Source organism: Xenopus tropicalis, chromosome 7 (assembly GCF_000004195.4).
Source record: "Xenopus tropicalis strain Nigerian chromosome 7, UCB_Xtro_10.0, whole genome shotgun sequence".
In the NCBI taxonomy this organism is placed as follows: Eukaryota; Metazoa; Chordata; class Amphibia; order Anura; family Pipidae; genus Xenopus; species Xenopus tropicalis.
Genome location: NC_030683.2, coordinates 45347848 through 45375821, shown reverse-complemented (window position 1 = coordinate 45375821; position 27974 = coordinate 45347848). Strand labels below are relative to the sequence as shown.

Sequence of the window (27974 nt, the reverse complement as noted above, 5' to 3'; positions counted from 1 at the left end):
CAGCACTGTCCTAGTTTAACACTGCCCAATCCTTAGCAGCATTACTTTTGCCCTTAGAAGCCAGCCTTATTAAGGGATGAACAGACAAATGATGCCAGTATATGCAACTTGACCATTACAAAAGCATTGGACATCAAAAACAGTTAGGATAAATACAATTCTTCCTGGTTTTAATACAACGATACAGTAATATATGTATTCGAAGAACAGTTCTCTATTACATACTGCGGGAAATCACTACTGATGGTAGATCATCTGAGAACACAGTGCCAAGATGTAAATCTAGTTCTCTGCTGCCACATAGTGGAGGTTAGGCAAAGTGCATTAGCTGTTTGTTTCCAAATGCCCAAACATTGCACAAGGTGGGGGTGGGGGGGGGATAGAATTAATGTACATGTGGACATTGTAATAGAGGGTCAAGTATTATATTCTCTGAATAAAAATGTACAGGGTAACTAAGATCAGTTACTCAGTATTCATATAGGCATGGGTTTCACCCCACATTTGCAAAATAATTCAAAGGTGAAATATGCAAAAATCACAAGTTTATTTCAATGCTTTGGTAAGTGAATTAGACCCGTTACGACTATCTTCTGTAAACTACAACTCCCAGAATCCTGTAGCAGCAGAATGATGAGAATTGTAATACAGCACCAGAAGCATTCATTTGAGACCTTTGGGAATCCTCTTTTTCATTGCCTGTCTCTCAAAGTTCTCCATTAACAGTTTTGTCAGCAGCCATGGCCATAACCCGTAATCAGAGGTGTGCATTATTTATCAGTTCCGCAGAGAGCAAGCGCATGACTCTAAAACAGTTCTGAGTCTCTCTAGTACTACTACGCTGAAGAAACCAACAATAAGCATAAAATCACAAGACCACTTTCTGCACGTTTCTAATGCAAATTAAGTGTATCCTATGCAAACCACAAGGTTTTATTGCCTTAATATAGTTTGCTAAAGTCGACTCTGATCACAGGGGCATACTAAAAGCAAGGTTACGTTAAGTAGTGAGCAGAGCAAAACAAAAAGAAATGCTCTTTCTAGGAAATGTACAGCTGGTTCCACAGTTTTGGTGCAGTATAAAATGCTCTGCTAGTTCAGGATATATTGAATTATCTTTCCCCAGCCCAGAACAATAACTTTTCAATAAACATTCACAGAAGATAAATTGTCATTTTTTTATGGTTAAACATATATATCTCTATTAGAATTTTTTGCTCTGATTAGTGAGATTAGATCAGCGGTCCCCAACCACCGGTCCGGGGACCGGTGCCGGGCCGTGGGCTGTGCTGAACCGGGCCACCTCTGCTCCCAATTACTTGTGATGCCAACTCCCTGATGCGTTACACAGCTATGACAATAGCTATGCAAAGCCCAGGAAGATTTCTACTGAATACAACAAGGACCAAAGTACTTTATTAAGCTATGTATGTAATAATAATATTAATAGTAAAGTGCATAATATAAAATTTAACTAGCACTAGTTGCGCCGCACCCCCCATCCCCGGTCCTTGGAAAAATTGTCTTGCTTGAAACCGGTCCGTGGTGCAAACAAGGTTGGGAACCACTGGATTAGATGACCTGGGTACCCACATGAATGTGTATAATTGTCATAAAGCTCAAGGGCTCAAGTGCAGTGACTAAAGTGCAATTATTTGCCCCACTGCCATGTTTTTTCCCCACAATGCAGCATTTAGAATTCCAAAATTCCAGCAGCATTGTTCCACATACCACAATTGTCTCCAGCTTGCCAAAATTATCACAACTGCGCACATATTTCAGCACAAGTCAGATGCAATTGTGTTGAAGTCCCTCTGGAGTCATTTCTGGTGTTTGATGTGTGAGTGAAGTCTGCTTCACGATTTTTTAGACCCAAGTGTGCTGGTCAGGACCTAACCTCGTCAGGAGGTGGCATGGCAGCGCTTAGTTTGGAATGGAGTGTAGAGTGTTACTATACGGAATTGCAAGGAGCACATTTTAACGCAAGCAGCTTTAACAAAAAGCATTTCTGGCATCTCAGACATAATGGCATACTTGAAAGAGATCTATCACATGGCAACCATACACATTTTCAGATTTGTCCCCAAGTTGCTAAATCAAGTTTTAGCCTGTTTTTGGTTGTGTCTTTGTGGGTGCAAATTTCTTGTGCCAATGCTGGAAGCTCATATAATGGTGTTAGTAATTTATAACGTAATTTTTACTTATAGTAGGTACAAGTCACATGTGTGTGTAGGTGACCTGAGCAAACCCTGGAAGCAATTCCTCCTTCCTACCTGTTGTTCCAGGCTTCCTTGCATCTGTACACCCTGTTATTTTTGTACCTTGCACCTAATAAAGGATAGAGGACTCCAGCAGCATTTAGTGCAAGGAGCTAGAATAGAGAAAAAGAAAATATAATGTTAAAAGGGTGGTTCACCTTTCAGCATGTTTTAGAATACCCTATTCCTAGTAACTTTGCGATTGGTTTTTATTTTTTTTTATATAGTTTTTGAATTATTTGCCTTCTTCTTCTGACTCTTTTCAGCTTTCAAAAACCCTGGCAGCCAGAAACTATTGCTCTGTGAGGCTACACTTTTATTGTTACTTTTTGTTACTTATCTTCCTATGCAGGTCCTCTAGTATTCATACTGCCCTCTTCTATTCATACTACAGACCACTGCTATGGCAAATAAGACCATAGCAACCAGATAGCTGCTGAACTACAAAACTGGATAAATAACTGAAAATACATAAAAGACATGAAGACTAACTGCAAATTGTCTCAGAATAGTCTACATCATTCTAAAAATTCATTTTAAGGTGAACTTCCTCTTTAATGGATGGAGTTTTGTGCTTTTAAATCTTAAATGAGACCTCATGCGCATTCATTTTATGCATGTTTGTTGCATTAAAGTTTTATTGAAAAAATCATAAAACATTCAGCAACATTCACACAAGTTGGCAACAAGAAGAATGTACACATTTTCATAAAACTGTTTCATGTCTTTAATGTTCCAAGCACACACACAAATTCATTTTATTCAAGCAGCTGTGACTCAGTAATTCAAGATTTTTATTTCTGTGGTCACAGATATGTTCCCACATGATTGTAGATATTGATCCATGGAACATATTATCAGCGGAGGATGGCAGGATGATGGGTCAGTGGTTAGCACTGCTGCCTTCCAGAGCTACATAGCTATATAAAAGCCATCTTTTGCTGCTAAATCTGTATCTTTTTTCTTCGCTGTGGTACTAAGTTCCTTTCAAATCTCTAGACAAAGTTGTGGTTGAAGTTTTGAGAATCAAAAGAGAAACTGATCCCAGATTTTGTGTCGCTGGCTGCTGTGCTCCCTGGTGTTCTGCAATGCAGAGCTAAGAGTCACAGAAGTTATCAGTCCTCCGTTGAAAGCTTCCAGCCAAATCTATGATATCATATAATTGTCTTGTCTTGTGGTGAAAACCTGCTGGGAAATTTCCTGGGCCTGTTGCCAGCCAGCGCTAAGGATATGTCAAGAACAAATACAGCTTGAGGACTGCCTCTTGTAAATACCTGCATTACTGCCTTCCAAGCCACATATACAGTTTTTGTGATAAACAATATATCCTTCTAGATGAATGACAGAACATAAGGCTGTGGCAGTTTGTACAAAGCGAGCTTGTATACATTTCTCTTGTTTCGCATACTTATATAAAAAGAAATCTTTTTTTTAGGTATCAAAATAGCCACAATAGTGAATGTACAGAAAATATTCTGCAAGAAATAGTCAGTCAATAGACAAACATCTAACTGTAGTAAGGAGATAAAAAACTATTCAAGAATATCCAAAGCTACCAGAATTGATCTGATTGTTATTCATTAATAATATGCTTTGGCCTCTGCCTAGTTCTATCTGGCCTTTTTGTTATCCACTGATTATTAGTACAATCAGCTCTTCCTTTTCAATAGGATATCACTGGCTCATAGGACATTATGGCTCTCTGGATAATTGCTGAAATATTGGCAAAAACAGAATCATTTAGCCTATTTACAACAGATCTGTACAAACTGTACTCTACCTTAGCCCTGTGGTTATCTAATACAGACTGTAATTGTTTTAATTGTGTTAAAATTATTTAACTGGCTCTTCAGTTTGACATTTCAGAAGCTATTTGGTTGCAAGGGGCCAATTTACCCTAGTGACCAAGCAAGCAGTGGTTTGAATGAGAGTCCGGAAGATGAACAGGAGAAGGCCTTAATAAAAAGATAACTACACGTATGGGTTATTCAGAAACCTGTTATCCAGTAAGCTCCAAATTATGGGAAGCCCATCTTCCACAGACTGTATTTTAATCAAATGCTTCACATTTTTAAAAAGTAATTCCTGAATCCGTATTGAAAGAAAAACAATTATATTGTGTTTTTTAAGTTTAAATTATTTTCTAGCAGACTTAAGGTATGGTGATCCAAATTATAGAGACCCCAGGTCCCAAATAACGGTCGGTGGAAAGAGACTAAAAATAAAGGGAAATAATTTAAAAAAATAAATAAAAACATAAAATGAGGACTAACTGAAAAGATGAAACATATAGAAAGTGAACTTTGGGGCTGAAAAATGTTTAAGAATAAGTTAAAAATAATCAATAATTATACAGGTATTTTAAATCAAACAAATACAATGGAGTATATAACTGTCATTGGATGCTGGGAGATCTAGTTCACAATAGCTGGAGGGTGGTGAGAATGCCACCCTGCGTTACCTTTTCTCTGCAAAGTTGACAATGAAATGGAACATAAAGGTCAGTGCGGTGGGTACAAACTACTTCAGAGCATTGCTGACTTGGTAACTAAGCAGTATTATGCACAGACTCTAATTGCTCCCTGCAGTCTGACATGGTCACTCGGCCTCAGTGACCAGCTTAGGTGGGCTAGCAAGCACATCTAGTCTGTAAGGCTGCGGCCAATACATGGTTTGCCAGACACATGCAGCTACTTTGAAGGAAACAACAGAGCTGAAAGTAAAACCATTTTAAATCAGATGCCAGCAGAAGCCCCTTTCACTGCCAGGCAGACAAGGCAGATTTGAATAAAGCTATTTTCCTGGGGCTCACACATCAATAACAATATGTGAACTGCTTATCCAATACTTCTACATCAATGCAAAGTTTATATATTCTAGGTTTTTATTAACTGCCCCTTTACATTGAATACAGTTTGTAGGCCTCCTTCAGCTCGTCCTGTTTATATAGAAGCTTCTCAAAGCAGAATTACATAATCCAAGTTAACGACTGCAGTGCCACAATATTCTGCTATATTATAATGTCAATACAACTGCGGCTTTTTATTGAATAGTCATGAATAGCAGTTTGGCTACCATTCAATTTGATATCCAATGGAAGCTATTGAGCATCCCTCATGTAAACCAAATGATTTTTATATTATTGACTATTTAAACCTTTGGAAACTAAAGCAGTCTGGTTAATGCTTTTTGCAGTTTCTCAGCCTCCCCCCAAATAGAAGACTGAGAGGTTAGTATTTACATATATCATGCAGAGGATTTTTCCTTGGCATAGGAAGGGTTACACTGGTTCTGCTGCTGGAGTTTCCCTGCAGATGGCACTCACTGACTCTGCTCCCCATCTCATATACCCTCTCTGCCTTTCATGCTTTTTGCTGCCGTTGCTGTGAAACCTCTTCATTCGCTGTTAGTCCTGATAGTAACTGCATTTGTCACAGAGGTAAAGGGGAAAAAATGCAAAATATGACAACAACCTTCCCAGTCTATTGCTTGTTGTGTCTTTGCCTGCAACCCAGAGATGATGACATTCGCAGTGCTAGTGAAGGTGGCTCAACCCTCAAAGCGAAAATGTAAAATGTGAGCAAGGGATGTCCTCACAGTGCGGTATCCTGACAGTGACTGGGAGACGCTGCTTTTACCACAGAAACAACAAGATACAAGGTTTGTTCTGCACAGTGAGCCTTACACCTGTTACTGGAGAGGATTTCTCTGCCTGCTCCCAGGAGTCAGAGGTGGGTTTGACTTCCAGGCTTCTGTCAGCACCTATATTTCACTTGCAAACTTCTCTTGCAGTTTGACATCATTCCTCTGTCTGCATTAGCTGCTGCAACTTAGCCTTGGCTTCCCCTTAATAGGGCAGTGATGCACAGTGCAACTGCACCATTCTTTCATTAGGGGACAACTAATTATACACAAAAGCTTTTCTCGTGCCCGCTGCCTATGCTTAGGGCATTTAGAGTCAACGTGTGCCCATTGCCACAGACTGACTTCAGTGAAGTATGTCTAGAAAATAAAGGTCAATATGCCTAGACCGAACATAAGTCCCAGAGGATTAGTTAGAATGCCATGATACAAAATGAATAAGAGCAGATGGTTATCGGTAAGGCAATACAAAAATGCCAATATAAACATTATGGAAACTCTAATAAGTGTGTGCAACATTAACAGACCTGTAAACAATCTGTATGCATACATATATATTTGTTATTCATATGTATATGTGTAGTATCTATATGATCTAAAGTCTGACTAAACTGCATAATACCCATGTCAAGGGAGCTGTGCTCTACCCAGTTTACATTAGCCGAAGTTCATGTTTAACCCTTCAGTAGAGCACTGGAGTGACGTGCTTTCATCTGTCCATTTACTGGAAGAAACCCGCTAACAGAACATAACAAGTCTGGAGGCTGCAATCAAAAAATCCATCTCTCTTTCAGTAGCTGTTTTGAAATTGTTATTGCCATCACTATTCTCTGTTGTAACAAGGGAACATTGCAGTTGGAAATAACATTATGATCATGGTTTCTCTTGTTAGTTTACTAAACATAAATACATCCCATTTCCTACAATTCAGTATGCAGAAATAGCTCTGGAGTGGTATTTATAACCATACATGCATATTAACAGATATACTAACGGAGCATGTTTGCGTAGGAGTGTCAGCTGTAAATCGCGTGCCAATAAATATTTTATATTTCATATAGAGTATAGTGATCTGAACGAAATTCCTGCTACCATAGCGTTTTAACACATGCACTGTGGCAGAGAAGCAGTTAAGCTGTAACAGACATAACATATTCCTCTTCCTCCCTCACCCTGAGTGTCTGGATGTATATAAACACTTCCATTCAGCTACACATAGTGATCATAGTGATCTTCATAGAAACATACAGTATTTACAGAAGAAAAAGAAAGATATAATGACAGCATGAAACCATCCATCCTGTGCATGATTGCTTAATTACCAGCATTAATTAGCATTTTGCAATGAGGCTTATAAATATATAAATTACAGTTTTTTGTTTACTTGTGATTTTTTGCTCATAAATCTATAAATAAGCATGTAGAGACACTCATTAAAGGGGGTTTCCTAAAATCTCAGACAGTCCTTATTATTATAAACTGCATTGCAAAGTGAATAGTCCCACTGTCTGTCATGTTTGTTGTCAAGGTGACTGTCACAGTACAGATCAAGGTTGCAGTCCCCTGTTAACTGAAGGGCACGGAGCTGAGGGGCAAGTGGACATTTATGTTTTGTGAGTCTGTGGGGAATCTGTGCTAAGTAAATAATAATGGGACACTGTAACATATCAGTCTACAAGCCTCTGCTGTAAAATATGCAGAGAGAGAAAAAATGCTTTGGTATATGGTTACTTGGACCTATTAATGTGATAGGAAATATATTGACTTGGACATAATAATGTAATTAGGAGTAACGGTAACTCTGACCAATTAATGTGATAGTTAATATGGTTACTTGGACCTATTAATGTGATAATTAATATGATCACTTGAACCTATTAATGTGATAGGGAATATAGTGACGTGGATGTAATTATGTGACCAGGTATAATTAATTTGATAGGAATATGGTCACTTGGACTTATTAATATGACAGGGAATGTGGAGACTTCAATCTACTAATTTAATGGGGAATATGGTCACTTGTACCTTTTAATATTATAGGGAACATGAAAACTTGTACGTATTAATGTTATAGGGAATATGGAGACTTTGACCTATTAATGTGGTAGAGAATATGGTCACTTAGACCTATTAATGTAATAGGGGAAATGGAAACTTTAATCTATCAATGTGATGGGGAATATGGTCACTTGGACCTATTAATGTTATAGGGAATATGAAGACATGGACCTATTAGTGTGATAGAGAATATGGTCACTTGGACCTAGTAATGTGATAGGGAATATGGTCACTTGGACCTAGTAATGTGATAGGGAATATGGTCACTTGGACCTAGTAATGTGATGGGGAATATGGTCACTTGGACCTAGTAATGTGATGGGGAATATGGTCACTTGGACCTATTAATGTGATGGGGAATATGGTCACTTGGACCTAGTAATGTGATGGGGAATATGGTCACTTGGACCTAGTAATGTGATGGGGAATATGGTCACTTGGACCTAGTAATGTGATTGGGAATATGGTCACTTGGACCTATTAATGTTATAGGGAATATGAAGACATGGACCTATTAGTGTGATAGAGAATATGGTCACTTGGACCTAGTAATGTGATAGGGAATATGGTCACTTGGACCTAGTAATGTGATGGGGAATATGGAGACTTTTATCTATTAATGTGATGGGGAATATGGCCACTTGGATCAATTAATGTGATAACTTTGGCCTAATAATGTGATCATGTTTTTTTTTAGTAGAAATACAATACTAAATTGTACAGTAGTAAATTGTACAGCAGAGCTATCTGTCACCCTCCAGCTCTCAACATCTCTAAACATCAACTGACAGTTGAGGGATTCTGGGAGTTGCACTTTAGCACAGGGGCTAAAGTCATAGGTCAGACATCTCTATTACAAATCATTTATGTATTTATTATTATACTTTATAAATATTTATGTAGTTATGTTAAATGTAAAACTTCCAGGGAATGAAGAAATGAAATCAGTGGGAAATCCCTGGTAATGCTGCTTACATATGTATTCTATGTATTCCTTCACTGAGCTAAAGCAAGGTCACTCAATCTGTCTTTTGTGCATCCTCTAGTGAAAATCAGAATAGGATTGTTGTCCATTAATGTGCAATTTATTTTCCTGCTAGTTTCCCATTAGGTTCAGATAAACATCAAAAACCCTTTATAAAACTACTGTGAAGATTTCCCTGTTATTCTGACCCCTCTGCCTGTTTACCATCTTCCAACATTAGCGTTGGTGCTGTTGCCTAGCAACCTGAATGTTGGAAATGGAAAGTATCACCTTGTTGCCCGTTCTCCATAATTATGCTGCAATGTTTTTTTGCACAAGTTAATTGCCATATACTCTATAAAAAGTCAATTCAATAACATGATGCCAATCTAAAGACAAGATGTGATGCTAGCAGCCCCCAAGTATCCTCAGAAACTGTAGTTTTTTCTTGGAATATTAATACACAGCAGCATTAATAATACCTGCTATGCTATATAGTTTACCTGTGTTTATTAGGGCAGGTACATAAAAGGCATGAGACCTGCATTTAAGCTGCAGTTCAGAATTGTGCATCCTAATGCTCACTCATTAAAGGTCCCTGATTCATATTGTAAAAACCTTGTTGTTCAGTACTATATTATAGACTTTGAATGCTCGAATGAACCTCAGTCTGAGCCAAATACCCATTTGGACATGCTTTTACATGTAAAATGAAAGTGTGTATTAAGATAGCTTCAAAATACATTAACTGTGCATAATGGATTCCTGTTACTCTGACACTGCTACTGAAATGTATATTTACACCATTGCATTTTTATTTGAAATCTCTCACCTTCATACTCACTTTTCCATTTTCTGAGCAACCTTTTCTTGGTAAATAACTGAAAGGTTTAATATGCTTGATATGTCCAATACATCCCAAAACACAGCCACTTGCTGAGACACTTGCTCTTTAATCAATAGACTCAATGATCCAGTCACATTCTCCGGTCGCTGGTGTATAGGTCATAGGGGTTGTCACCTTTGAAATAACTTTTAGTATGAGAATAATGCTCTGTGACTGTGATAATATGCAATTGGTCTTTATTGTTGTTACTTTCCGGTTTGGAATTTCAGGAGCTATACAGAGGGGAGGGCCTGAATAAAAAGATAAGTAATAAAAAAAATAACATTGTAGACTCACAGAGCAATAGGTCTTTGGCTACTGGGGTCAGTGACTTCCATTTTAAATCTGGAAAAAAAACTATAAAATAAATTATAAAATAAGGATTTAAAAAATAACTAGGAATCTGCATCTGACCTACAAACTATAGTTTTGAAAACTCGGAAAGGTAAGTTTCGGGGGGTGGCATCCTAAAAGTCGCCTCAAGGCGGCAAGGACCCCTGGTACGCCACTGCATTAAATGAACAGTAACACCAAAAACTGAAAGTGTATAAAAGTGATTACAATTAAATGTACTGCTGCCCTGCACTGGTGCAACTGGTGTGTTTGTGTCAGAAAGACTACTATAGTTTATATAAACAAAGGTTCTGTGTAGCCACAGGGGCAGCCATTCAAGCTGGAAAAAAAGGAGAAAAGGCACAGGTTAAGGTGGCCATACACGGGCCGATTCTAGCTGCCGATATTGGTCCCTTAGACCGATTCGGCAGCTAATCAGACCATGTAGGGGTACTAACGACAGGCTTTCCCGACCGATATCTGACCTGAAATCGGGCAGATATCGATCTGGCAGGTTAAAAAATTTAGACTGATCAGGGACCGCATCGGCTTGTTGCCTATACCCATCGTTCTTATTCGATCGTTTGGCCCCAGGCGAGCGGATCTGAAGGTGTATGGCCACCTTTACATAGCAGATAACAGATAAAACACTATTGTATTCTACAGAGATTATCTGTTATTTGCTATGTAACCTGTGGCTTTTCTCCTTTTTTCCAGCTTAAATGGCTGCCCCCATGGCTACTAAAAAGTTTATCTATATAAACCATAGTAATGTTACTGTAGCTAACACACAACTTTTACCAGTGCAGGGTACATTATATTTTAATTACTTTATAAAAAAAAAACTTTTCATTTTTTGGTTACTGTTCCTTTAATGTTACACCAATAGTGCAAAGAGAGAGGCTGTGGTATCTTTCTCACTGAAAGACTAAAGAGTCTGGAACTACGTAATCAGGGATATATTTACTTTAAAACAGAGGTTATGCATGACTAATGTTTACTGCATAGTCCAGTACTAAATAAAGTCAAAGGCACTTGCTTGTTTTGCTGACTTCAGGTAGAAAAATCAGAAGTTTGCAATTTGCTTGTCAAAATGAAAAATGGAAGTAGATTTTAGCCAAACTTTTTTTTAGATATATTTTCTGCAGTAAGGGAAAAAATGTTTTTCTGACAGCCTGGAATATATGTTTAATATGTTATCTGTGGGGGAAATCCCCTAAAGGAAACAACTGGATTTATGATTTTTTTTGCCATTCTGCCTGTATTATGAGAGACTTGCTGCATTGGGGTCCTGAGTTTGACTCTGGCTTAGGTACTATCTAAGATAGTTCTCTCTGTGCCTGTGTGGATTTCTTCTGGGTATTCCTGTTTCTTTCCAGCACTCAAAACATACAGGCAGGTTAACAAACAATGCTAGTCTGTTTTAATGTCATTGGGGCCTTTGATTGCAAGCAGCACTGGGGCAGCAGGGCCGGAACTAGGGGTAGGCAGAAGAGGCTGGAAGGGCGCCAGGCAGGTAACTCTTCTTTCATCTACCACTATTTACAGGCCATTTCCCACCACTGCATTACCCCCTCCGGCCTGGTTGACTAGGGCGGCCAGCCGGCCTGGCCCAGCACTGTGGGGCAAAGACTGTTATGAGAGTTGTATAATCTCTGTATAATAATATAAGAACTTGTAACACGATTTTGGCTATAAAGGGGTAAATCCAGGCTAGTAGATGATGTAGAGCATTTGTTACATGCGACCCCTTTCCCAGGATGGGCCTCTGCTATGTGGGAGAAAGTAAGATAGGAGCTGAGGGTGTAGTTGAACTACAACTTGATGATGCTGTGTAGTGCAGATGGTATAAATGGACGCCAGAGAGGTTCTTATGGTGAACTATAATACAGATTTATTTGTCCAAGACACAGATGTTACGCAGGGTTATCAGACTCACAGACAAGCAGATTGAGATGGTACAATAAGGAAATGCTCTTTTGCAGAAGAGAGGGTATGGACCGTTTTATCCCACCTCTTGGTAGAGTCTGGGCAGGGAAAAATACCTTTCAACCAGTATCCCTTGGGAGGTAGTCCAAGTAGTAGGAACTACTTCAGGTTGATAACCTCTAGTGGATGAGTCCTCCGGGTGAGTAGGGATCAGGGGTTATCTTGTCACTATCTCTACTCCGTGGCCCTGCACTGAGGCAACATTGCCGGATAGGAGAACTACTCCTACTCCTCAGGAGATCTAATCACTCCTTTGGTGAGGCTAATGGCTGCCCTTTCTAGCTAGAGCTGACTACCTTCACTTTCCTAGAAAGTGCTATTAAACAATCTGACTGTGCTTGCTAATTCCTCATTCATGGGGCCCTGTCCCCGACTCTCACTAGAGGTATCGTTTCCTCTAGGGCACAATGGCTTCTGGGGCCTACAGTCTGCTCCCAGGCTCAGATGGAGCTCTGCTTGGGACACAACATGCAGCCAAAAGAGAAAGTCACACCCTCCTGCCAGACACTATATCAGTCTGCAGGGGGTGTGAACAACCTAACTAGACCAATAGGCATAGGGGTTCTAATTGTAACCTGAGTACAGGTAAGGAACTTACCATAATATTTGTGAAGTCTCATAACTAAATGTTAGTGAAACAGTTTTCCTCTTGGGGTATACTGAGAAGCACAAACATGTCTCAGATAACAACGCAATGGCATACAAACCAATATTTTTGGTAATAAAAAACACAATGCCTGCTGAAATGTATTCTTTCTTGTTTTTTAAACCATTTTCTTATTTTTGTTAAAATTAGTTTTTTTAAAATGTTTACATGTGTCTGTACGCGCCCGCTGCACGCAGCTAAATTGCTGATGTATTTCCTTATTGATGTGCTGCTCGATTCCCAGTCAGCTGCCAGACAGCCTCAAGCCATGTTACTTGTGATGGCCCTGTTTTGGTGCGCACTCTCTGTGGAAATTGAAGAGGCCAACGAGCTGTTCCATATATCTATGAACAGAAGGGACCCAAGGACTCTCTGTTATATCTCTGAAAAGCCGGTGCAAATTTTCCCAAAGACAAAGAAAACAGATTGTTTTAACCCAACAAACACTGAGCCAAATTAAATGCACAAAACATTACAATGTTTCCTTTTTTCCTGTTGCTTATTAGATAATCACTCAACTATGAACTCTGCATAGGTTGGAGGGGTATACAAGTGTGGGATCTGCTATCTCCCAAATACTAAATTTGAATCAAATAATTGAAATATTTAAAGATAATCTCCACTACAAACCAAAATGTTCCAATATATGTTGACCGAAGAGTAAACCACAACATGGGTACTTAAGTCCAAAATGTAAATCCCTTTAATAGAACACTAAAAAGCAGAGTTAAGGTTTAATACAAATGTTGTGGAGCATTGTGGTGAAGGATGATGTCCATGAGGTATCATTATCAACTTGCCCAAAGGAAGGAGGAATGCAACCTTAAGAGGTTAAGAGGCTGGAGGAGTGTTTAAACTAGACAAGGGGGGGGGGTTGGTAAGCTAGATTCTTATGGGAGAGCTAGTGTAGATGGGGCAGTGGGACCAGTAAAGGGTTGTGGGGGAGGAGTGAGGGGGGCATATAGTTTATCAGATAAGGAGCTTCCATTGTTACAAGGGAAACAGACTAATTTTCACCTTAGCTCTAACTGTCCTTTAGCTAATGTAAGCATCAGAGGAAGAAGTAGTAATCTCCGCTGCATGCTGGCTAATGCGCGTAGCTTGTCGGGTAAATTAGGGGAGCTGCAAGCTATTGCATGTATTGAAAATTATGATTTAATTGGTATCACTGAGACCTGGTGGGATGAAAAATGCGACTGGGCCGTGAATTTAAATGGTTATACACTTTTTAGGGACAGAGTGATTAAAAAGGGTGGAGGGGTTTGTCTTTACGTAAAGTCAGATTTAAAGCCATCAATAACGTTGAATCTCTTTGGGTAGAAATTTCAGTAGGGCTGAAGGTCACAAAGAAAATGATCATTGGTGTATGCTATAAACCACCTCGTATAGATGAGGGGGATGAGTCCCAGCTACTTTTGCAAATGGAGGAGGCTTCAAAATTGGGTCAAGTTGTTATTATGGGGGACTTTAATTATCCGGACATTGACTGGAGTAATGGGGTGGCTAAGTCATAAAAAGCTAGTAGGTTTGTAAATATGCTAAATGACAACTTTTTATTTCAGGTGGTTCAAGAACCTACTAGGAATGATTCTATTTTGGACCTGGTAATATCTAATAATACTGAACTTATCTCTAACATTTGTGTGGGTGAGCATTTGGGGAACAGTGATCACAACATGGTCTCCTTTGAGATAATGCTACAGAGACAGCTCTATAAGGGACTTACTAAAACGCTCAATTTTAGACGTGCAGACTTTGCCAGTATAAGGGCATCTCTGCAATGTGTCAACTGGGAAAGGCTTTTCATGGGGTTAGACACAGAAGGAAAATGGAACATCTTTAAAACATTGCTTTGTAGGTATACACAACAGTATATTCCCCTTGTAAGCAAGGAGAGGCATCGCAAAGCAAAATCTTTATGGCTGAATAAAAGAGTTAGGGTCGAGGTTGGTAATAAAAAACGTGCTTTTAAAGCATTCAAGTTAGCTGGGACAGCGGAAACTTTCATCAGGTACAAGGAAGCAAATAAAGCATGCAAAAAAGCTATCAGGCAAGCTAAAATTGAGATGGAAAGGGATATTGCAGCTAGGAGTAAAAAGAATCCAAAATTATTTTTTAATTATGTGAATAGTAAAAAAATGAAGCAAGAAGGGGTGGGAACTTTATTATCACGGGGGGGTACATTGGTTGATGAGAACGGGGAAAAAGCAGAAATTTTGAACTCTTATTTTTCATCTGTCTATACATCTGAGGAGCCACCTAATGAAGGCTTCCCTTTTAATATACCCAGTGCTAGTAATTTAGCTACTGACGCGTGGGTCACTCAGGAGGAAATTCAAAAGAGACTTGAACATGTAAAGGTAAACAAAGGTCCAGGGCCGGATGGGATTCATCCCAGGGTATTAAATGAGCTGAGCGCTGTGATTGCCAAGCCTCTTCACATAATTTTTCAGGATTCGTTGAGGTTTGGCATGGTGCCGAGAGACTGGCGAATTGCTAATGTGGTGACATTATTTAAAAAGGGATCTCGTTCTCAGCCTGAAAACTATAGGCCTGTTAGTCTGACATCAGTAGTAGGAAAACTTCTGGAAGGGGTAATAAGGGATAGGATATTTGAATACATTGCAGTTCACAATACTATTAGTTTGTGCCAGCATGGTTTTATGCGTAACAGATCTTGCCAGACTAATTTAGTTGCCTTTTATGAGGAGGTGAGCAGGAACCTTGATGCTGGAATGGCAGTTGATGTCATCTACTTAGATTTTGCTAAAGCGTTTGATACTGTACCTCACAGAAGGTTAATGATCAAATTGAGGAATATTGGCCTAGAACATAATATTTGTAATTGGATAGAGAACTGGCTGAAGGATAGAGTACAAAGAGTGGTGGTAAATGGAACATTTTCTAATTGGGCCAGTGTGGTTAGTGGAGTACCGCAGGGGTCAGTCCTTGGTCCTTTGCTTTTTAACTTGTTTATTAATGACCTCGAGGTGGGCATAGAGAGTACTGTTTCTATTTTTGATGATGACACTAAATTGTGCAAAACTATAAGTTCCATGCAGGATGCTGCCGCTTTGCAGAGCGATTTGACAAAATTGGAAAACTGGGCAGCAAACTGGAAAATGAGGTTCAATGTTGACAAGTGCAAAGTTATGCACTTTGGTAGAAATAATATAAACATGAACTATCTACTGAATGGTAGTGTGTTGGGGGTATCCTTAATGGAGAAGGATCTGGGGGTTTTTGTAGATCACAAGTTGTCTAATTCCAGGCAGTGTCATTCTGTGGCTACTACTGCAAATAAAGTGCTGTCTTGTATAAAAAAAAGGGCATTGACTCAAGGGATGAGAACATATTTTTGCCTCTTTATAGGTCCCTGGTAAGGCCTCACCTTGAGTATGCAGTGCAGTTTTGGGCTCCAGTCCTTAAGAAGGATATTAATGAGCTGGAGAGAGTGCAGAGACGTGCAACTAAACTGGTTAAGGGGATGGAAGATTTAAGCTATGAGGTTAGACTGTCGAGGTTGGGGTTGTTTTCTCTGGAAAAGAGGCGCTTGCGAGGGGACATGATTACACTGTACAAGTACATTAGAGGGGATTATAGGCAGTTGGGGGATGTTCTTTTTTCCCATAAAAACAATCAGCGCACCAGAGGTCACCCCTATAGATTAGAGGAACGGAGCTTCCATTTGAAGCAGTGTAAGTGGTTTTTCACGGTGAGGGCAGTGAGGCTGTGGAATGCCCTTCCTAGTGATGTGGTAATGGCAGACTCTGTTAATGCCTTTAAGAGGGGCCTGGATGAGTTTTTGAACAAGCAGAATATCCAAGGCTATTGTGATACTAATATCTACAGTTAGTATTACTGGTTGTATATTTAGTTTATGTATGTGAGTGTATAGATTGGTTAGTATAGGTTGTGTGCTGGGTTTACTCGGATGGGTTGAACTTGATGGACAATGGTCTTTTTTCAACCCTATGTAACTATGTAACTATAACTATGTAACCTACAGGTTAGTGGACAACCACCAGTGCTTAGACTATTGTAATATTGCTATCAAGCAACTTCCAGATACAAATTCTCAACATGAATAACTGGCAGCGCTCCAAGGCTGTTAGAACTTGTGAGTAGAAGCAAGGGGCACAACAGGCAGAAGTCCAGGCACAGGTAAGGACAGGCAGTGAGCAGAATAGTCATGAACAAGATAGGAGTCTAATAACCAGGAGATCAAATCTCACTAAGCATAACCAGGAACTAGCACAGTAGACCTACAATTAGTGACGAGCAGCAAATTTCTGCGTTTTGTGGATTGTTTTAAAAAACAGGCGCAAAAATTCACAGCAGTAAAATTCGCTATGCAACAAAAAAAGTCAAAACAATTGTCGCATGGGGCAATTATTTTTGCCACGCATCATTTCCCAAATTTTGCACCGTTTTGTGAATCTTTTCAAAGTTTTGCAAATTTTTCGGCGGAACAGAACAGGACAGATTCACTCATCATTGGTGTCAATGGCTTTAAATATTTAAACGTAGCACCAAATGCAGATGTAATGCATTGGAAGCACCACAGGTCTGAAGCATCCTTACAGTATCTCTTCCGAAGGAAAGGGGGGGGGACATTACTGCTAGAGTTCCTATAAGCAATAGACAGTTGACAGACCCCACAAGACACAGCAGGAAGTTAAAAAGCAAAAATAGGAACAAGCTGAAATGCCAGCACAGGAAAAGGCTAGAGAGCTGGTGATAGAACAAGCCAGGGATTCAGCACTAGAGCAACAACAGGCTGAAATGCTAGCACTAGAACAAGTTGTACTATTGAAACTGGAACAGGCTGGAGAGTTGGTAGGACCTCAGGTAGGTATCAGGTAGGGTTTGCAGATAAGTGTATGCTACTGAGAGGCAAAAATATCAAAGGGGCATTATGGGATCGAAGAAGAAATCTGTCCAAAGACCAGTCTATGTTTTGGTTGTGTTGTTTAAACAAAGCTGTCTCAATATTATTGGTGTTGATGGACTGTGAATGATAAGGAATTATCTTTTCTTTATTGTCTCCCACCATTATGGACAATTCCCCAATGGAAAAAAAAATGTAAATTAAATTTTAATTCAACTAATTCACTTTTAGTTAATTATTTTAAAGATATTTTAGGAATATCTACAGTCTTCTTTGGGGAAATGTCCTTAATTAAAAATGAGGGATAAATAACATTATTAATGTAATTGACTTTGATAAATGTTATGAACTACATGCAGAAAGTGAATACATTAGTTTAGGAATAGAAAGAACAGTATAGATTCATTTGAGCAACAATCCCTAGACATTTGTGCAGTATCTTCTCTGATACTGAGTGTTCATTGTGCAAATTTAAAGTAATTCAGAATATCATCATGGGTTTTAATGCAATATACAGGAATTCACCCATAAGTTTTCACATGATAAACCATAAAAAAAAAACATAAAATCCCATTTTCTCATATCCTGATTTAATTCTGGATTTCCTATAGAGCCAGATGCAATTCAATGAGAAAAACTTATCTGTTAACTGTTTATCACATGAAATCTTGATTGAAATGGAAAAACTGCACCTGAATTAAGAGAAAAGTTTTTATTCCTAGAATTAAATCTCACCCATAATTTTCACATACCTGTACCATAAAATCATATTTTTATCCATTTGTGGTTTAGCTTCAGGTTTTGAGAAATGTATCTCAGAAATATTCTCTGGTATATTATGTAATTCATGGCTGGCTTTGATATCATGCAGCCCACAGCCATAACTAATAACCACCTATAATTTTTTATGTGGAACCTTTGTTCGATCTGAAATTTAGTTTTGTAATATGATATGTAGATTGTAAGCTCTTTTGGGCAGGGCCCTCTTCACCTCTTTTATTGGTTATTGATTGCTTTATATGTTACTCTGTATGTCCAATGTATGAAACCCACTTATTGTACAGCGCTGCGGAATATGTTGGCGCTTTATAAATAAATGTTAATAATAATAATAATAATAATGACAGCTGACAAGACAACTAACTTGTACACTGGTAAGGAGGTGAAATATAAAATTATTGACAACTTAAGGTTGGTCTCTAGGGGCATTCCCCTTCAGAAGCCTATATAAGGAAGCAAATCAGCCAGGCATTTCCTCTATGGCCCGATAACATCTACAGGAAAGACCAACGTTACCAATCCAGTTCAGGTGGGAAGCTGTGCCTTGCTAGAGCTAGTTAGAGAGGAAGGAGACTGTCATTAGCTCACTTTAGGAGTGAGAGACAGATATGGTAGCTAGTATGGACAGTCCTTGTCCCAACGAGGAGTGAGTATTTGGTGAAGGTTAGGAAAAATGTATGGAGTCACCAATAGCCAATCTGTTTCCACCCATTAAATGTCATCATTTAAACTGAATGTCATCATTTAAACTGATGCCATTATTTAAGTATTTATTCCAAGGTTGTTAAACTTTGCAGAGTCTGGGTAACTGCAGGTTAAAAAAAAAAAAGTGGGCAGAGCCACCAACTGCCAATCATATGTCACTCATTGACTTTCAGTGGGGAAATTTAAATTGCTGCCATTCAGACACTATTAAAACCTGGGTCCCCAAACTTTGCACAGTGGTTTTTACTATATAACTGTGGTCCAAGGTTAGAAAAACTGGGTGGAGCCAACAGAATCCAATCAGATTTCATTCAGTGACTTCACATTTTTCAAACCAACATGAATTTTGTTCTCAAACTTCCCTTTCTAGTTGTTATTGTTACTTTTTGTAACCTTTTTTTTCTATTCAGGCCCAACTTGGGAGTTGGACCTTCAATATACTCTATAAATATACTCTAGGAGATAGGTAGGGCTGTACGGGTCAAAACTCCCTGCCCAGTTTTTCCCATTTGGAAAAACAGGCAGGATTCTTTAAGACTGACAAGGAGATTTGCCGATCGCCTTGTTATAGTCCTGCCCCCGTGATGGCGAATCCTGTCCCTGTGACATCACATCATGCCCCACCTCCCTGCCTGGAGTTCCTGGGCACGAAAGGTGGCAACCCGATTAGGAGACAATTTCCAAAGGAAATTGTGTTATTCTTTTGATTACTTTAGCTTTCTTTTGATTTACTTTACATTTTGTATTTTATTTCTCTTTGTAATGGAAACCCTAGAATAGATATAATTTTTTTTTTTAATTTTAAAAAGTTCTATGGACTGCAGTGATTTTAAATATAATGAGTGATCGTGTCTGGTTGTTGAGTTTACTCCACTGTAAAATGATGGACAGGGAATCTGAAATTATTATAGAGCAAATAATTAGCTGAGATTATTAGCCTCTAAAATTCCATCCTGGCAGAACATTTGCCTTAAGGCTTTAAAAGAAGTTCACTGTGTCATTCTGTAAAACAAAAAACAACTCTGACTCAATATAGGATGCTTCCTGTTGTAAGAATTGGTAGGTGCAAGAAGCAGTTTAAAATGTGCAAGTGCCACATAGCATTCCTTTAGGGCTATGACACATGCAATGGGATCAGGGTGAGAAGATGTGTTTTGATCACTGCAGCTAGTAGCAGAAAACAAAACTCCCCATGTGCCATTGCTCTTAGTCAGCTCTGTTAGCAGCTCAGGCTTTTCTTGTTCTACTGAGGCAAATGCCAGCAAACATTCTCTTATGTTATAATAGAGCTTTTTATAAAAGAGCAATAAATAAATTGCAGAATTTTATCTTCAAAAGCCTCACAGCATTCAGTCTTTTCTGTGAATTATTGAGCCTAAAGTAAAAATCTAATCCAAATCCACGTTCAAACAACAATTCACACAAACTGAGTTAGAATAATACCATCAGCAAGTAACATGAGTTAATTTGCTTTGTGAGTCTGGGATAATTAATTAAACAAATCAGTGTGAGCATAGCAGAAATCCTATTTGGTTATTAAATAGGTCAGTGCATTTGAACACGCATAGTATGTATTTTAAGAAATTGTAATGTAAGCTTTTCTTCTTAATGAAATCCATATGTTGAGAGAGATTGTTGTAGTTACAGCTCAGGTAAGGTCTAATGGAAAAAATCGTCTCTCAGATAATATATGTAAGAATATCTGTCTCTTAAGCAATTGCAAAGGATTATGCACTATATGAATAAATGTATCTAAGGGTCATTATTTAACGGATTACATTTTTTCCCACTGCATTTAGCACCATTTTCCTTTGCAAAGTAAAATTACAAACTCTGTGAAATGTCATTTGCACTGATATGATTTGCTGTAACTCCATTGTAATTACATAAAGTGTCATGCTGTTATTTTCTAAACAAGGGAATTCCGACCAGTATAGGTGTTGCTTGGTTGGCATCTAGAGATGAGCAAACCCCTCCCCTATATATACACACAGCATTAGAAAAAATAGGTTTCCCATAAATATTTAAAATAATACCTGCTTATTAAATGTCTGTGTAAGGCTCTCTGAGAGACCCACACAATCTCTTACCTGTCAGTGTGTTGGTCTCCAGAGGCCTTTGTGCATGCATACCTCCCATGGCTAAGCCAGCCTAGCCTTCAATTATAATGTTCCTTTCTGTTTTTTTGACTCCTGCCTGTATTTCACCTGGATCTTTGCTGCCTGGTCTGACTCATCATTTTTCTGGAATGTGTGTTCTGCTGCAAAAAGTGCTGGGGCTCCAAAAAGACATCAGTGAAGACCAATGCTAGAAGGGGTTCCCTTATACACAAAAGAGTAGGTTCTTTCAGCTTCCACCCAACATTCTTATTGAACAGACTGTTACAGGCTCTTTAACAGATTGCCCCTTTCTAATTTCTGCTCCTGGAAATGAAATTGGTACAGTGAACACTCTGCTTTGGGGAAAATCAATGTTTTCATATTTTATTTAATGCTCTGATATATTTGGCCACCAAGTGTATTCCTTTTAGAATTAAATAAGAAAGAAGAATATTTAGAAAATATAGCAGGACTTCTGCCTCTTTACCTTACTTTTACCCCTGTATTTTATGTTTTTATGCGCTCACACAAAATCACTTTAACCTTAGCAGCAACTCCCTTTCACCCATGAATGTGTAAGTGCAAAATGTACAAAGGGGAAGGAAACCTGGCAGCATGTGGGGAATTTCTGCTGTTTTATCGGGCACTTTGGCACCATTTTAAATAGAAAATACACATTCAAACTTGAAAATTTACTCTGCAAGTTTGCCATTTAGAGAAGCAAAGCTTTTGAAGGGTTGTTAAAGTACCATAATACAAATTATAAATTAAATAGCATTGTTTTATAAGAGACAGCCTTATCATGCACTTATATTCCTTTTTATGCAGGGAAAGCTCTTGACAATCTTATATGGGAGGCTATAACTGTAGACCTGTATACAAATATACCTTCTTGTCATTTCCAGTTTACTACCCCTCTAGAAACCATTATACAGTCTGATATGTCTAGCCAAGTCTGAGCTGAGCAGTGGGGCCGAGTGGTTTAGAGGATAAGAAGGAATCACAAGTGTCTCTAGTAGAATCAAGTCTAAAGCAAGTGAACTTCATGAGTTTCCTTAAAACCATTTGGCCACTCATCTGAGCTTATTCAGTTTAACTGAGTGGTAGGGAATTTCCTGGCATTTAATCCCTTGAGGGTAGTACAGTCACAGACATCCAATCACAATGGTTCCATTGAACTTATTCAGTTAGGTGTTGGCCGAAACTCACTGGTGTGAAAAAGTATGATCAAATCACAATGGTACAATAATTCTCATTAAGGCAGGTTTTCATTTTTCACAGTACATGACTGGAAGTGTGAATTGTTGTGAAACTGCCGGGGCAAGGATGTCAAAAATTATACATGGCTATTGATAGTCCTAGCTTTTTTAAAGCGACAGGTTGGAAGGCACAGTTTGTTTTGATGATATTCAAATGTAAAGCATTAACTAAAAATGTATTTAGTAAAAGTGATGCTTTGTTGATTTGCTTTAGGCATGCTTCAGTTCTCCCACTAAATTAGTCAGCTACAATTCACTTGGGTGGCATGGCTCTAAAAATGGGAGCTGGTAAATTTACATTAAATTACTCATACTGAATAGCCGATTACTAATCATACGTGTATTGTTTTCTGTGCAGCTGAGCATATTATCTGCTTTGCAGCGTTTAGAGGTATTTATGCCATACAATGCATTACATTTATGCACCAATAAAACCATATCTTACAAAGTTAGTTCAGATATGTATTGCACAGAAACCCAATGTAGCATGCAGTATACTTTGGCACAGGGTTACCTGGTCATTTAAAAAAAAAAAAAAAAAAAAAATAGGGACACTTTTGATAAATGCAAGTTGTTGATCTGCATGAGTGCATCACATGATCTACCTAAGCTGGCATGTCTAATTTGAGTAACGGCCCTTTATAGAAATCATGGGTAAAAATAAATTAAATAGAAATTTATAGAAAGCCCTTTTATTTTTAGGTATTACTGTTCCATCCATTAAATAATGGTGAAATAGTTATTTAGCTTTTAAAAAATATGTGTCCAGTGATATTAAAGGGAAGTGGGTACTATTTATGGATTTTACCATTTGTGAATTAATGAACATTTTTGACATTTTGACCCAAAAAATGTTCTTTTATGAGTTATCACATAAAAACTTATAGGCAGGATTTAATTAGAGGAGAAAAACTCTTTTTCTCAATCATTTACAGTTTTTCGTATCGACTTCAACAGAGTTTTCATGTGATAAACAGTGAGATGGGAAAATCTGTAACTGAGTTAGGAGAGAAGCTCTTCTCATCAAATTAAATCTGACCCTTTGGATCCTAAAGGATTTGTCCACGTTAAAAACTTGCTACTGCAGGCGACAAACCTCCCCGAAAATGCCTTGCCCTTCGCTAACATTGTAATCACTGCAGATAAATTACATTACTCACAGCAATTCGGCTTAATTGCAGGAAAAGCCTATTGCGCAGTGCAGAATTATTCGCACAGTGAACATATTTGTCCTGCCTGTGTTTACATTTACAAAACTGGGCAAGACTGGTGCATTTAATGTGCAGACACAATTGCAAATTTTTAGTTGCAGTGCAAATGTCCTTAAAAGCTTTTTAAATATGGAATATTTGCAAATTGTGAACAAGTTACGCCACAACTTTGTTGGTGGAAAAAATATTTGTTAACTGATTTCCCAAATTGCGAATTAATATTCACAAAGTGAAATTGGTGCTATATTCGCGCTTAGTAACTCACACAAAGGGTATGTTCACACAAACTGCAAACTCGTTTTTTAAATTTTTGTGCTGCATGAACTTTTTAAATGACCCCCATTTTGTTTGCTCCCAAATATAAGAAGTAAGCACTCACAGGGCCCCTGAGTATTTACATCTAAAAGGAAATCAACAACTTTGGTGTAAGCTGCAACACATACTCTCGTCTAATTAATGTTCTTAATAGATACAAGTGCTCAGTTCCCCTAAGAGAACTCTGATTTCATATGGGAGCAGACAAGAGAATTGTGTACAGCTATACAGTTCTAGTAGCCCCCAACTCATAAATCTGGCATGGGAACAAATTCAAGCCTAAATGAATATTGGTTCCAATAATAACTTACTATTTCATAACTGGAAAATATCCAATATTGCTTTAACTCATCCCTTTCCTATTATAGTCCTTACACTTCCCAAATGTTTTTCTGGAGGTGAATGCTGCAGCTACTGGATAGTAAAAGTACGTTTGCAGTGGAGTATGAAATGAGTTGGACTATGAAGATCTATGTGAGCAGATCAGGCCTCTGGAATATTAATACTAATAGTGTTCTGCCTCTTTGGTAGCCTGTCTGACATTTCCCTCTACAGCTGGCCGGGTGCCTTGAAAGTATTGCTGGATATTATTGCAGGCGCCAGCATCCCACGCATGCAGTTGTTTCACAATATCGGATAAATGAAAGCATAAAGTTTGAAATCATTTTAACTGCAGCAGTTCATTATAAATCTGTATTCTTTTTACCTAATATATCTGTACGCCTCTAGACAGAGAAAGAGAGAGTAATGCATCTTTCACTGAACACCTAAAGAAATAATAGAAAAATGCTATTGCATTCTCCTCTCCTCTGCACCACAAGCAGCAACTTTAAGCTTATGAAATTTGTGCTAAGTTAGAGTAACAAGAATTTTAATAAAAAGACTACTACTTTTCCACTGACCTGGAGTAAAGGTTAAACCTTTTTTAAAAAGGCCTACCCCGCTCTGTTGAATCTAGAACAGCAATTCACAAACTTGTGGCTTAGAGACAACATGTTGCTCACCAACTGCTTGGGTGTTGCTCCCAGTGGCCTCAAAGCAGGTGCTTATTATATAATTCCTGGCTTGGAGGCATGTTATGACTGTATTAACACCAGGTGTACCACCAAAAAGAGCCTCCTGTAGTCTGCCAGTCCACATAGGGGCTACCAAATAGTCAACAGCCTTTATTTGGCACCCCATAAACCTTTGAATTGCATCTGGAATTGAATAAGGAGATAGGTATTTCTCATCTAAGTGAATGTGACCCAAAGTGCACTGCTTATGTGCATACTAAGGAAAACTTTTCTTAGGGTTTTTCACATGAAAACTCTTTTGAAGGAAAAGAAACTAAAACTGACTTTGGAGAAAAAAATGTTATCCTGAAATTGAATCTCGCCCTTAAATTTTCACACAATAAACCATGAGATAATCTTTTCTCAAGTTTTCACAAATTTTATGATGTGTATTAAACTCATAAACCCCTCATCAAGACTATTCCTAATGTGTAATTGAGCAGTACAGAGCAGAAATGTTGTGAGACAAACAGGGAGGACTTTAAGTCCCAGTGTAGAGAAGGGGTTTGGGTGTACACTGTTCAAAGAATGTTGCACCAAAATCTGTTTCTATTTTATTTCGACAGGTAAACACTGTATAAGAAGATAAAGAAATTGAATAGTTTGCTGACTGAAATCATTTTATTAGCAGGCTATACCATACTATAAACAACAGCTACGTGTTTCCTCTCCTGCACTGTCACTTGATTACATACCCCCACACCACATAAATTAAATCATTGTAAAATACTACCAAAATACAAAGGAGATAATCGCCATATTTTAAAAAAAGTAGCCATAAGTATATGTGTTAAACAAAATAGCTGGTAGAGCTGGAAGCACTGGTTGACATGAGTTCCCTTTTGGTTAGGCCACGCTTTACACTCTGTGCCAATTGCTGGGCCAGAACTATTTTCAGCTATATAGTTACAAAATGAATAACAAGTTCTAAAACAAAGGTTTGTTGAATTTTTAGGTTTAGTCCTACTGTCTTTCCTGCAACAGTTAAACCCACCATGATGAATAGTGATAACATTGATAAAGATCTGTGGCCCAAATAGAAGCACTAGTTCATACTAAGGTTGCTATATCTTACCATTATATTTACTGTGTAAGAAGTTGCTCATTATGTAAAAATTTGCTAGCATCTAATTGTCAAGTGAGTGAGTTCAGGGGCACTTCTGCCATTAGGCGAGTTGAGAAACTCGCCTCAGGCGGCAGAAGCACCCCAGTTACCAGGGGCGGCAACTGGTAACTTTAAGAGACGAATTTCCGGTTTTTAAACCGGAAATTCGGCTCTTCTAGTGCAGAGAGCGCAATTGCGCTCTCTGCACTAGTGATCTCACCACCCCCGGACCCGCTCCTGCGCTCAGAAGGTAAGCGCTGGGGAGCGGGGGGGGGGGGGGGGCGGCATCCAGGAGCCGGATATGTCCAGAATCGCCCCTGAGTGAGTTAGTACTGACCCCTAAGAGATATCAGTAAAGGCAAACAACTATGTGAGCACCACATGTTTTAGGCTCCTACACAGGACAGCAATAAAGGTAACTAGAGAAAGAGGCAGCATACATCTCATTGCAAATTAAAATGCTTTAAATTGTATTTGTTAACAGCAATAATCAAAGTATTACTTTAATAACCACCATTGATTTTAATTCCTAGGTAACTGACAGATGCCAAAAAAAATGGGAATAATGAGTGATGAATCGTGGAGAACAAAAAGCTTTTAAACTTGAAAATAACATCACAGAAAGAATGCACAAATAAACACTTGTGAAACAGAGTATCTTTCCTGGCCTGGGGATGTTTAACCAGAACAGTATGGGAAATGGAACTATCAGAGCCCCAAAAAGGGAGGACAGTTGCCTCTTTTCTAGGAGGCGTGAGCACTCCTCTGGGGCTTTTAGCAAGTTACAAGAGACAGTGTTACTTCTGGAAGAAGAACTGAAGCAGAGATGGAAAGAGCTCCAAGAAAAGGATGAAAAAATTCTGCAGCTGGAGAAGGAACTGGAAGTGAAAGTTATTCAGATAGACAAGCTGCAGGATGCTCTTGGATATAATGTTACTCAAACGTCCCCAAAGGGCAGTCAAAAAAAGAAGCTTCTTAGTGTTATTAACCAAGGGCCTGCTCAAAACAATGAGAAGGCAGCAGAGGCCCACAGGCGTCAGAAAGCCAAGGAAGGAGTGTCAGCAGAGCCAACTTCAAGGCATTACTACAACCCTTCTTCTCAGAACCCTGATGTCACCTGCGTCAGGAAAGATTCCAGGTGAGATAAGTTGTTTCTGACTGTTGCTTGAAACTATGTCTCTGCTATTGGTCTGCTATAATGCATATTCAATGGTAGAATAAAAAATGTTTTTTGAAGATTAATAATGATGATGGTGATACTTCGTATTGTTATAAGTAATGTGTCACTATAATGATTTGCCTGAAAGAAGGTGTTCAACTTCATATTACCTTAATTTGTCAGCTATTCTTCGTGGTTTATCTTGTATGGTTATTAAAATATTAGCATTCTGATTCTGCCTTTTTCACCCTGCAATTGAAAATATCATATAGTTTTGGGGTCACAGACCATGGTATTAGTTTTCGACTTTGTGAATTCGAAAGTTGAATAAGCTCCCATAAACTCCCATTGACTTTTACATAAACTTGTCTACGTAAACTTGCAAGCTTTTAGATGCCAAAGTTTTACATTCACGTTTTCATGGTTTTTGCTCTTAATAAATATCAGACATTTGAGTTTAATTCAACTTTTGAACGTTTTAGCGCTAAAAAAAACCAATTTTCAAAAAATGTTAAATCATTCCCTTAATGTGAGGGTTCAGTTGTATTAGTGTTCTTAGTATAAACTGGCTATATTCCTAAACAAATTGTATTGATCTAGAGAGTTGTAGAAAAAA

The 27974-nt window shown here is 38.4% G+C and overlaps 1 protein-coding gene across 1 annotated transcript in view; it reads left to right on the top strand.

Moving 5' to 3' along the window:
- The first annotated feature begins 5638 nt into the window (after positions 1–5638).
- The window catches only part of LOC100498055 (cGMP-dependent protein kinase 2), a 91060-nt gene continuing 68724 nt past the window's right edge, over positions 5639–27974 (top strand). Inside the window, exons 1-2 of the mRNA XM_002935769.5 lie at positions 5639–5989; positions 26733–27337. Coding sequence (XP_002935815.2) covers positions 26874–27337 — 464 coding nt within the window. The 5' untranslated portion in view covers positions 5639–5989; positions 26733–26873. The remainder of the gene's footprint in view (positions 5990–26732; positions 27338–27974) is intronic.